The sequence below is a fragment of the Diadema antillarum genome, unplaced genomic scaffold (genome assembly GCF_040938485.1).
Source record: "Diadema antillarum isolate AM-2024a unplaced genomic scaffold, OU_Dant_1.0 seq00000460_RagTag, whole genome shotgun sequence".
Taxonomy (NCBI): Eukaryota; Metazoa; Echinodermata; class Echinoidea; order Diadematoida; family Diadematidae; genus Diadema; species Diadema antillarum.
Genome location: NW_027271431.1, coordinates 1493648 through 1506532, shown reverse-complemented (window position 1 = coordinate 1506532; position 12885 = coordinate 1493648). Strand labels below are relative to the sequence as shown.

Genomic DNA, 12885 nt, shown 5'->3' with positions numbered 1-12885 from the left:
TATTTAAATCATACCATATTATAGGCAAATTGCTCAATGATAATCTACATCAAAATATACTGCAACCTTAAACAAGTGGGACTGTTTCAACTCGTTAAAACATGCAAAAACATGCATCAAACTGCACCATTTGCAACATCAAAATGCAAAAAGTTCTCACCGTGGGAGGGGGACACCCCCCTCCCACACCCTTTCCCCCCCCCCCCTCGCTCGCTCCGCTCGCTCGGGTTCAGTCGCGTTCATGATATTCAGTGAAAAGAATTAATACAAGAAGTGTATTTAAATCCTACCATATTATAGGCAAATTGCTCAATGATAATCTACATCAAAATATACTGCAACCTTAAACAAGTGGGACTGTTTCAACTCGTTAAAACACGCAAAAGCATGCATCAAATTGCACCATTTGCAACATCAAAATGCAAAAAGTTCTCACCGTGGGAGAGGGGACACCCCCCCCCCCCTCCCCTCCCCCTTCGCTAGCTCCGCTCGCTCGGGTTCAGTGGCATTCATGATATTCAGGGAAAATAATTAATACAAGAAGTGTATTCAAATTATACCATTTTATAGGTAGATTGTTCAATAATAATCTACACTGAAATATACTCCTACCTTAAACATGTGGGACTGTTTCACGTCGACAAAACGCGCAAAAACATGCATCAAATTGCACCATTTGCAACATCAAAATGCAAAAAGTTCTTACCGTGGGAGGGGGGACACCCCCCTCCCACACCCTCCCCTCTCCCCTCGCTCGCTCCGCTCGCTCGGGTTCAGTGGCGTTCATGATATTCAGTGACAAGAATTAATACAAGAAGTGTATTTAGATTATACCGTTTTATAGGCAAATTGTTCAATAATAATCTACATCAAAAGAAACTGCTACCTTAAGCAAGTGGGACTGTTTCACGTCGATGAAACGCGCAAAAACATGCATCAAATTGCACCATTTCCAACGTCAAAATGCAAAAAGTTCTCACCGTGGGAGGGGGGACACCCCCTCCCACACCCCCCACCCCCCCCCCCCCTCGCTCGCTCCGCTCGCTCGGGCTCGGTCGCTTCGCTCCCTCGCAGACTAACCGCCCCCCCTAAGATGAAATCCTGGCTACGCCGTTGTTACTATGCGGTACTACTCCTTATAGTGCAGAGTCCACGGAATGCACATTGTGTACAGTACAATGTATCTCCGATAGTACACTGATATCTCGGTCAAAACAACAGTGTTGCACGTTTTAGTTGTACGTATACTCGTCACAACCAAGTCAAAGACGCTCTCCCAAGTTCCTGATTGAATCACAGTGAGTATGTATACCACTGACTGACATGCCAACTGTTATTGTACGTAAGTGATCATTATTACTAGTAGTTCGGGCTATATTACCTATAGCAAGAATTTGGTAATCCTTTCAGTAGTTTTGTATTGTGTACAGGGATCAGGTGGATTCTCGCCACCGGCAGTACTATACTCACTATACTCCAGCACAGTTATACATTAATTGATAGCTGAACGAGTTGAAGAGGTTATATCTACATGTTACAAGAGACGAAACCCGGATTGTTGGCTTAATGCATGTTATACTCTGTGTAGGCCGTATAGACCTACTATCATACTACAACTACCCATTCAGGAAATTCATGGGAATAGAGGAAGTTCATTCTGTATGTCTCTGCCTTTGTCGTTGTTTGAGAAATAAGCAGCAGATATTGTTCGGAAGGTTCATAAAGCAAACCTCATCAAGAAGGCCTATTTATGAGATCCATGCAGCATGATTCAACAGACTTGATGTGTAGGCCTGATAATGTATTATACACGCATCAATCCTCTTTGACATGTTGGGTCTGTGGCAAACCTAAAGTTATGCATGACATACCTACCTGAAGATCCCGGTTCACGATATTAAGGAAAATATTTTCCCCAAAACATCAACTATATACACTGTATAATCATCGATAACGAATGCTATACAAATAAGTGAAACACACATACACATCGAAAGTTTGAACGAGAAAAAGAAGAGTTGTTGTTATTCTTTTTTTCGACAGCGCTTGACCGAGCTCAGGCAAAAACCATGGAGAAATTTTTTATCTGAAGTTAATAACATAACTTAATTAGTGCCTATAAGTAGAGGGGATATGTACTTTAAAACATTAAAAATATTACACACCTTCTTTTCATTTTCAGATAAACGAACCTTAATATTTCATCTTCGCGATTAAAATTATGAACTAACCTTCGGCAAAACGAACCCATTTTTCGGATTAACGAACCTTCTGCGAGTAACGAACCTTATTCCATTTTCGGAATTACAAACCTTCAGAATAAACGGACATCTTCGGCTTAATTAGCCCTTTTTCAATTTCGGATTATAACGAACATTTGGGTTTGTACTTTGTGTGTGTGTGTATGTGTGTATTTCGGAAGAACGAACCTTGTTTCGTTTTTGGATTAGCGCACCTTCGCAATAACGGACATCATCCAAATTTTCCGACGTCCCCTCACCCACTGCGGACGGCCATATTACATACGGTATGTCTATTATGTCAAAATAATTATCCAGCAAACTTGTGCGCAATGCGCATAGGCAGTTTGAGTAATCTTTTCTTTTCCCGTTCTTTATAGGTTGTGTGACACCGTTAAAGAGAAGACAATGGAGCGGGTACCCACGAATCTGCGGAGGCGTTGGGCGTGGGAGCAAAGCTGTGGAGGGGACAATAGCGACGCCAATTCAACAGACTTCACGCTCATGACATACAATATTCTCGCCGATTGTCATGTGAAGGGATGGTATCCATACTGCCCGAGGGATGCCTACAAGATGGCTGACAGACACCGCCAACTGATTGTAGAAATCAGCCACCACTACCCAGATATCGTCTGCTTGCAAGAGGTCAGCGGCAACCTCAGCCTGCGTGAAGTGCAAGAGTTTATCGTCTATATTGGCATGAATCATTATATTAGGCAGATACGATGTGCATGATTATGACACTTCAAATTACTCACTACAGGGCCGGCGGAACCGGGGGGGGGGGGGGCACTTTTTTGCACCTTACGTCGGAATACGTGATGGCTTGACGGTGCACTATAGCAGAGTTGTCTCACTCTAAAGTGGACGAACGCTTACATCGCGTTCAGAACTACATCATCGTATATCTGATAAAGATTTATGTGAACAATGATTGAGTTTGCAGGCTTCAATTTGGAATATATGACAATAATTATATAATATTGACTGGCCCTGAGGGAGGTACCAGAAAATATTGCCCAAACTGAAAGCATATTGCCCGAGTCGAAGACGAGGGCAATATGTTTTCAGTGCGGGCAATATTTATCTGGTACCTCCCGAAAGAAAGGCCAGTCAATATCATAATTATTACCTATCCCCCTAGGTAAATTAAGAAAATATGTAAATACGGCTATACACTACAGTATATATGATACAGATCAAGCCACATTTGACTACCTGTAGACCATCAACATGTTGAACAATTGCAAAATTGTTCATCAGTGTATATCATTCAACTCCAACTTCAAACTTCTGAACGTTCTTACACTTTATTTTTACTTCTCTTTTAAAAGTTTGAGAGTTGTAAAACTGATGGTCACTGTGCAATTACTGATCACAAATGGACTAGTCACATTGCCTAGTGCTGCTGTAAGTGGTCGACCTTGTATGAGTTGATTTATCAGCGTTCTTCTGCGGTGCGTGTAACTGACACCCTGGACGTCCTGGAATGTTTTCTTTTCGTGGTCGATCGGAATATTTACGTTTAGAGCAGGGAGGTGGGGAGAGAAATTCCACTCTTTCTCTTCCCACCTCCCCAAACCGGAAGATTGCACTGTTTGCACATATACACTGCGTTCACATTGTCCCCCGCGCCGCGGGGAAAGTCCCGAGCTGTGGGACTTTCTCCTCCAAAACCATAATGTGAACGCTCGCTGGGACTTGTCCCCTCGTCCCCGCGAATCAAGTCGGGTACGGGGACAAGATTTGGAGGGGAGAGTGACCTTGGGGCGAAATTGATAGCGTCCAGCTGTGGTCATCAAATGTGCGCATGCGCTATGCCTGGCAGAGCTCGCCCCAAGCCCCAATTGCCCCCACAGCTCGGGGACAGATGAGATACCAATGTGAACGGTCAGTCGTAAAAAAGATAAGATCTCTTGAGGCTGTCCCCGCGGCGCGGGGGACAATGTGAACGCGGGGACTGCTACTGTTCCGCAGCGACGTGGCGAAAAGCATATTGACCGCTGACCTTTAACCCTGCAAAATAACAACTCCTGACCTTTAACCCTCCAAAATAACAACCGGAATTGCCTCGCAAAACTCCCTCGTAAAGGTAATAATTTTTGATATTATTAGAAAGAGCATCTTCCGCAGAAGACCATGATACCAAAATCATTAAATTTGGTTCATCACTTTTTATTCTACGCCAATTTTTGTAAATGCAGTCATTTTCAATTATTTGCGACTTATGAAATAATAATTTGGGTGCGACACGCGTCCCATACGGTGAATTGTGTAAGCTCGTTGATCCATATCAACAAAAGATAACGCTTTCGTATTGGGAGCGCGCGTGCACACACACACACACACACAGACACACACACACGGGTTTCCCAATGTGAAAGCTGTATCTTTTGCTGACACGGATCACCGAGCTTACACAATATTCACCGTATGGATCGCGTAGTGCACTTTAATTATTATCTCATAAGTCGCAAAAATCCGGCGAAATTTGGCAATGACTGCATTTTCAGAAATTGGCGTAGAATAAAAAGTACTGAACCAAATTTGGTGCTTTTGGTATCATAGTCTTCTGCGGAAGATGCTCTTTCTAATGATGTCAAAAGATATATAACTTTTAGACCGCAAGATACTGAAAATCCACCGTTCCGCTTTTTTTTGGGACACCCGGTATAGGAAGGGATTAGATGAGATGTATATAGAATGTTAGAAGCAAACGAAGGCAAGAAATGGCAATGTCACACAAGTATATAATCCATCATAATTTTAAACGTGCTTACCAATGTAGGGCTATCTCATTCAATTAGTGAGCAACCTGCTATTTACATGGTTGCTATAACTGTGAAATACCGGAACACTATATACGTCTTGTTCCAATCCTAACAGGTAGGACCAGTCTACTTTGCTGAACAGCTATACCCGGCCATGATATCGTTGGGCTACGCTGGATCCCACTTCAACAAAGTCAGAGGCGTTCAAGAAGGAGGAGCCACGTTCTACAAGAGGGAGCGATTCCAAAAGGTGGAAGAGCGGGGAGTAGTCTTCAACGAACTCGTCACCAAGGTAAAATCCTGGATTCGCCTGAGATTGTTAGTGTATAGTTGCATTGAAAGACGCGCACACAAACACACACACACGCATGTATATTACGCTGTCAAAGGGTTTGTGGTCAAATTGCAAACGTGGACAAACGAAAACACAGCATTATTATTTTCTGCAGATGATTGCTATATACATGTATACTATTATACATGAGTTACATGTCAGACATGGATATGAAACCGTATCTCTGATTGCACAAATTAATTTTACAAAGATATATCAAAACCTATGGACAATACATATTTGTAGTTGCCTGTGAGTGAATTGTGACAAAATTGTCAGCAATTCAGTTGTGTCGATACAGACGTTTTTTTTTTTTTCCAGCAATGTTTATATTGCCACATTAATTACTGCTATCTAATTATACTGCAGGCATGTCGAACCGCCAACTTACTACCCGCAGTCCAAGATGGTATTCGAGCTTACACAAGCCAGGGTCACCTTGTCTTACTGACCAAACTCCAGGATGACGTCACAAAACGCACAATATCCGTCGGCAACACGCACCTGCTATTTGACGAGTACAGAAACATCGACATCACCACTTTGCAGGTGCGTGCACTGTAATAGCGTTATGTTAGTGCCAAATTTAACATTCTCTCGCAAGAAATGAACACACTATAACTCTGTCTGATGTTGCGAAATACGCAGTGATGATGTACTAGTCTTGGTTAAAATTATTGAGTGCAGATGCTGTAAAACAATGCAACTAAAGGTAGACTGAACATCGTGGCAGTGAGAATTCTATAAAAAAATATTTAAGAACGAGGGATGAGAGCAGAGGAAGATTGCGGAAAGGTAGAGATGATTAGATGATGGGGGATGATATTACAGGGAATGACAAGGAGTAAAAGAAAATGTTAGATGATTTTAAAGAAGAAAAACTACGAGGAAAATAAGAGGCGTTACAAGAGAAGAACAAAGAAGGAAATGTTTAAGAAATAAAAAAAAAAATGAGCAGAAGGAAAAGAAGGCGCAGAGGTAAGTTAGATAAGGGGGAGCTTCATGAAAGTTTAACAAACACGGCAGCAACCAGGTAACGCCCAACCAAATGGGAGATTTAAAGTTGTTGCAAACCTTTTTATGGAGGTGGGTCCTACATGTTATAGTGATAGGGCCTACTTTGTATTTAATAATAGCAGCTCCCTGTAGCCCATACAACTAAAGCCACTTTCCCTATACGATCAATAATGTTATTTTCAGGCCGGACTTGCTATGAATTCTCTCATTGAATTTGCCGGTGGCGTCGACTGTCCTCACGTTCTTTGCGGAGACTTCAACCAGGAGCCGACTATGACCGGATATCAGCTGATGCGTGATGGGAAGCTGGACACGGACGGAGAACGGATCATCAGAGAGTATTCTGTTGGGAAGGGAGAGCTGAACAAGGTCTCTTGAATTCTGAAATTCACGCAAAAGTGAATGATGTGAACAGAATTGTATAGAGATAAGTCGTGTTAATGACGTACTACCCTAGCTGTAATTGCGCTGCATGTAGCATACAACGGCGTAGCCAGGATTTCATCTTAGGGGGGGCGGTTAGTGTGCGAGGGAGCGAAGCGACCGAGCCCGAGCGAGCGGAGCGAGCGAGGGGGGGGGGGGGGGAGGGTGTGGGAGGGGGGTGTCCCCCCTCCCACGGTGAGAACTTTTTGCATTTTGATGTTGTAAATGGTGCAATTTGATGCATGTTTTTGCGCGTTTTATCGACGTGAAACAGTTCCACTTGTTTAAGGTAGCAGTTTATTTTGATGTAGATTATCATTGAACAATTTGCCTATAAAATGGTATAATTTAAATAAACTTCTTGTATTAATTCTCTTCACTGAATATCATGAACGCGACTGAACCCGAGCGAGCGGAGCGAGCGAGGGGGGAGGGGAGGGTGTGGGAGGGGGGTGTCCCCCCTCCCACGGTAAGAACTTTTTGCATTTTGATGTTGTAAATGGTGCAATTTGATGCATGTTTTTGCGCGTTTTATCGACGTGAAAGTCCCACTCGTTTAAGGTAGCAGTTTATTTTGATGTAGATTATTATTGAACAATTTGCCTATAAAATGGTATAATTAAAATAAACTTCTTGTATTAATTCTCCTCACTGAATATCATGAACGCGACTGAACCCGAGTGAGCGGAGCGAGAGAGGGGGGAGGGGAGGGTGTGGGAGGGGGGTGTCCCCCCTCCCACGGTTAGAACTTTTTGCATTTTGATGTTGCAAATGGTGCAATTTGATGCATGTTTTTGCGCGTTTTATCGACGTGAAACAGTAACACTTGTTTAAGGTTGCAGTATATTTTAGTGTAGATTATTATTGAACAATTTGCCAATTTCTCCCATGGTGAGAACTTTTTGCATTTTGATGTTGCAAATGGTGCAATTTGATGCATGTGTTTGCGCGTTTTATCGACGTGAAACAGTCCCACTTGTTTAAGGTTGCAGTATATTTTAGTGTAGATTATTATTGAACAATTTTCCTATAAATGGTATCATTTAAATAATCTTCTTGTATTAATTCTCTTCACTGAATATCATGAACGCGACTGAACCCGAGCGAGCGGAGCGAGCGAGGGGGGAGGGGAGGGTGTGGGAGGGGGGTGTCCCCCCTCCCACGGTAAGAACTTTTTGCATTTTGATGTTGTAAATGGTGCAATTTGATGCATGTTTTTGCGCGTTTTATCGACGTGAAAGTCCCACTCGTTTAAGGTAGCAGTTTATTTTGATGTAGATTATTATTGAACAATTTACCTATAAAATGGTATAATTAAAATAAACTTCTTGTATTAATTCTCCTCACTGAATATCATGAACGCGACTGAACCCGAGTGAGCGGAGCGAGAGAGGGGGGAGGGGAGGGTGTGGGAGGGGGGTGTCCCCCCTCCCACGGTTAGAACTTTTTGCATTTTGATGTTGCAAATGGTGCAATTTGATGCATGTTTTTGCGTGTTTTAACGAGTTGAAACAGTCCCACTTGTTTAAGGTTGCAGTATATTTTGATGTAGGTTATCATTGAACAATTTGCCTATAATATGGTATGATTTATTCTTGTATTAATTCTTTTCACTGAATATCATGAACGCGACTGAACCCGAGCGAGCGGAGCGAGCGAGGGGGGGGGGGGGGGGAGGGCGTGGGAGGGGGTGACCCACGGTGAGAACTTTTTGCATTTTGACGTTGCAAATGGTGCAATTTGATGCATGTTTTTGCGCGTTTTATCGACGTGAAACAGTAACACTTGTGTAAGGTAGCAGTATATTTTGATGTAGGTTATCATTGAACAATTTTCCTATAAATGGTATCATTTAAATAATCTTCTTGTATTAATTCTTTTCACTGAATATCATGAACGCGACTGAACCCGAGCGAGCGGAGCGAGCGAAGGGGGAGGGGAGGGTGTGGGAGGGGGGTTTCCCCCCTCCCATGGTGAGAACTTTTTGCATTTTGATGTTGCAAATGGTGCAATTTGATGCATGTGCTTGCGCGTTTTATCGACGTGAAACAGTCCCACTTGTTTAAGGTTGCAGTATATTTTAGTGTAGATTATTATTGAACAATTTGCCTATAAAATGGTATCATTTAAATAATCTTCTTGTATTAAACAATTCTTACACTGAATATCATGAACGCTGTCTGTTCAGCAATCAAACAGAAAAAGCACAGGGTGTAGATAGGGGCATATCCCCTCCCACACGAAGGTGATTTTGCGTTTTCAGACCTGAAATTCAGCGATCATGTGTAAAGTTTTGGTGCAATACTTTTTCATCGAAGTGAAATCACGGAATTTAGCTCTTATTCCGAATGTACACCATCTGTATGTATAAAGTCTAGTGAGGTAGAGCTTAGGGGAAGGGGGATTCCCCCTCCCGCTCGCGGAGTTTTTGCGTTTTTAGAATTGAAATAAAGCGATCTGGGTATAGCCACAGTCTTTTTCTATGCATGGCGGAAGGGGGGGGGGGGGGAGGGGCGGGCGAGCAGGGAGAAGGCGTGGGCGAGTGTTATCTCCACCCTTCTCTTCCGATGGAGCTTTTGCCTTTTTAAGGTTGAAATTGAGACATCTCGTATACGCATATTTGATGGAACCAACATTTGGGAAATCAAAAAAAAAAAAAAAAAAAAAAAACTGATGGGGCGGGGGGACTGAGGGAGGAAAGGGTCGATTAAAAGGGGAAATTCCCCTTATACATGAGGGAACCTTGAGTTTTTCGGAATATAGGTGATAAAGTCTTGTGCACTCAGAATTGTTCATATTTTTTTTTTCATCTAAAAAGTGTACTAAGCTAGGGAAAGAGGCACAGAGGGGGAGGGTTTGGGAGGGGGATACCCCCTCCCAAGCACGAGAAATTTTGCATATTTTGAATTGAAATTCAACGATCTGGTGCACACTTTGAGTGAAATATTCAAAAAATATCTTATTTGATGAAAGGTTCAAAAGGAGACCCGCTTCATGTGCATGCATACAATATACACGCATTTTTTTTTTCCGCCTCCCAAATCCCCGGTCCAAATCTTGGGGGGGGGGGGGGGGGGGGCGACCGCCCCCATCTCCCCCCCCCTGGCTACGCCAGTGGTAGCATAAGGCGAACGAGACCGGATTCGGCCCGTCACGCCGCTTGGGCGAGACACTTAAAATCTGCAATATTTCTTTGTATATCCATTAACTGAATGGTTCAGGAAGCTGCTCTGTTGTTTTGTGCGATTCAGTATGTAGGAGCCAGAGATTTAGAATAAGTCAGCAACATGGCTGGAAAGCTCACAGGGTAGGGACTTGTGTGCGCCCGAGGTGTTGGTTGAGCTCCCGTTTCTATATTAAAGTTAAGTGAACACAATAAGCGCTATGAAATGACACTTACGTTTAGATTTGTGCATCGTATCATTCTGTGCAAATCGATGCAATTTCTCGCAGAGTTTTACTTATGTGACAAATATCTGAACGTAAGGGATATTACCCTCACGCTACTTCGAATTCCTGCATGTATCCGACAAGGTATGAGATAATCATATCGATGCTGGTTCTGTGTTTACTAGTTTTGTTTTACTTTGTGGGTTTCTTTTTCTTATTAGCGATACAGATTCATGTCGTTGTATGGTGGAAAATAATGAATTTGTTCCGTTTGTGTCCGTTCCAGAGCCTGATTGATTTCTTGCCGGCATGTTTCAGGCATCCCTCGTCCTCGGTGAAGAGTGCATACAAGACGGTCGTGGTGAGCTGGTTAGGCTTACTGTATCTTCATCTTAGGTGACAACTACGAGTGATGAAGTGCTTTTTTAGAGATTTATTGTGTACAATCCATTCAAAAACTTTGAAAGACAACTTTTAGTGATGTAGAGCTAATAAAGAATCGCAATGCAAAACACTGGTTTTCGAAATAATGAGTGTCTTTCTTTCCAGGTAAATGTCAGTTCACGAACAAATTGCTAGACTACATAACATGAATGCAACATGTTTATTTCTAGGCTCGAAATCTAAATACCATTGTATAACACAGCAGTCCGTTAATATTTTTCGTTTTTTTTCCCCTATAGAATATATCTTTTTGATACGAAATTCAATCCTCTAAGCAAAGTATTGATGTTGTTATAGCAATTATTGGTGTTATGTCGCAGCAAACTAAAAATGAACTATTTTGCGCATGATACCGAAAAGAGGTGAGTGTAACCAAATTAAATCTTTATTTTCATTGCAGATAAAAGCAGTTGAAGAAATGTCTCGTAATTCAATTTTCAGCTATATATAATGCAAAGCTGCATGGATTACTAATTTTCAAGCTTTTGTTGTCAATGATATTCTCTAGTCATCGCTGGAGATTAAGATAACGTATTATGTTAATCATTGGAATGAGTGTATAGCGTGCTCTGGTGACGTCACAAATATGATGATGGTAATATTATCTGCTTTGTCCTGTGCTTGTTTAATTATTTATGCAGCTGTATTCATTCATTTCTTTATTCCTTATACTTAGTGTGTGTGTTTTTTTTCCTTTTCCTTTTTTTTTCTCCCAGGGCGAAGAAGTATCGTTCTCAAATTATGAGGGCTGGCCAGCGCACGTGCGACTACCACCCAACAAGGTGAACCAAGGCCCGCCGACAAAGAAGCGGCGAGAAGAAAAGTATGTCATTAATGATGAGACCTACAACGCGGATCAACTCTTCATCGCTGCACTGGACTACCAGTGGTACAGCTCGGACACTCTGAAATGCAAAGCCACGCTGGAAATGGTCAGAGAAGACGAGATTCACCAATTCTATGCCTGTCCGAATAAGGACTTTCCGTCCGATCACCTCTCAATACTCAGCAGATATGGATTCACGAGAATTCAAGAGTAGAATATACAGCACACACACACACACACACACACACATTTTGTTTTTGTTAATCTTTAATTTTTCTCTATTTTTCATATAAACAAATTCCATATACTTGTATACAAATTAATTCATGAAAAGATAACACAAATTTCATTATACATGTAACAACATAAATTCCACATTGTCAATATTACGAATGAAAAAGAATTTTTTTTTTTCTTTTCCATTTTTTCTCACACTCACACACACACACACACACACACACACACACACACACACACACAATGTGCCCTGCGATAATTAAACTTACGCTGTGCAGTTAATTATAATGTATGCCAGTTGCAGTCCGTCCATGCAACTTCTCTCTGCCGTGACGTTAAACACATCTTCACAAGAACTCTAAAGGTTTACGTGAGAATTCACAAGAACTCATTATTAACTAGAGAGGGGCCGTCAAAGGCGGCAGACCCACGCCTAAGTACAAAGTCGGGGTAAACATAATGTGCATTCGGTCATCTACCAGAATTCGGCCACTTAATTGCCAGTGTGCTTTATCACCAGCCAGTGAGTTCTACCAAAGATCGTACACTGAAGTGTACGATCTTCGGTTCTACAGTCACATCACACGCAAATCACATCATTACACATACGGTATTAACACTCATTCACGTACAGGAAAGTCCTTAAGTCTCCTCCAAAAATCCATCGAAAATCCCAAATTCCACCGTCAAAAGTGCAGAATCAGAACTTTTCCAAGCGCGCGCGAATTAAGTCCAGTTTTAAGAGTGTTGTCTACGCGACGGGTCGCGGAAAAAGGGCTAAAAATCGAGAAATACGCCGTTTTCTTGCGGGATATTTTGATTATAGCAAGCCGAGAGTGTGATGATATCAAAGGTCGTATGAAATTTACGTACCCACAAGGCAATTACCCCTATGATTAGTGTCTACGGGAATTATTCAATGCAAGGGTTGAATGCAAATGTCTACTGCACCAGTATTCGGCCACCAACGAGCGCCGCAACGTCCCCGGTGCAATTTTGCACCAACAGTGTAGAGCGCGATGCATTTTCAGCGGCCTTGCACACGCATTGACATTGAGCACGCATATCGTGCAGTGTGACTGCGACCGAGCAAAATGCTCCTCCAACGAAAAAAACAATCAATGTTAATTTGAAAAATCATCAAATATCAAAGGTCGTATGAGTGTACGATCTTTGATGGTATCCACAAAAGCAAAAAAG

The 12885-nt window shown here is 42.2% G+C and overlaps 1 protein-coding gene across 1 annotated transcript; it reads left to right on the top strand.

The window, feature by feature from the left end:
• The first annotated feature begins 1175 nt into the window (after positions 1 to 1175).
• Positions 1176 to 11662, top strand: LOC139733072 (uncharacterized). Its single transcript, XM_071643914.1, has 7 exons — positions 1176 to 1298; positions 2621 to 2888; positions 5130 to 5306; positions 5718 to 5897; positions 6549 to 6734; positions 10465 to 10539; positions 11339 to 11662. Exons 2-7 carry the CDS (start codon positions 2649 to 2651, stop codon positions 11660 to 11662), a joined length of 1182 nt encoding a protein of 393 aa, XP_071500015.1. The 5' UTR covers positions 1176 to 1298; positions 2621 to 2648.
• The last annotated feature ends 1223 nt before the right edge of the window (positions 11663 to 12885 follow it).

Bases quoted from the DNA above. Each gene is read 5' to 3' on its own strand.
- LOC139733072 (XM_071643914.1), top strand. From the start codon at position 2,649: ATGGAGCGGGTACCCACGAATCTGCGGAGGCGTTGGGCGTGGGAGCAA. The intron at 2,889-5,129 runs GTCAGCGGCAAC...CAATCCTAACAG, and splicing joins ATATCGTCTGCTTGCAAGAG to GTAGGACCAGTCTACTTTGC. The intron at 6,735-10,464 runs GTCTCTTGAATT...TGTCCGTTCCAG, and splicing joins GGAAGGGAGAGCTGAACAAG to AGCCTGATTGATTTCTTGCC.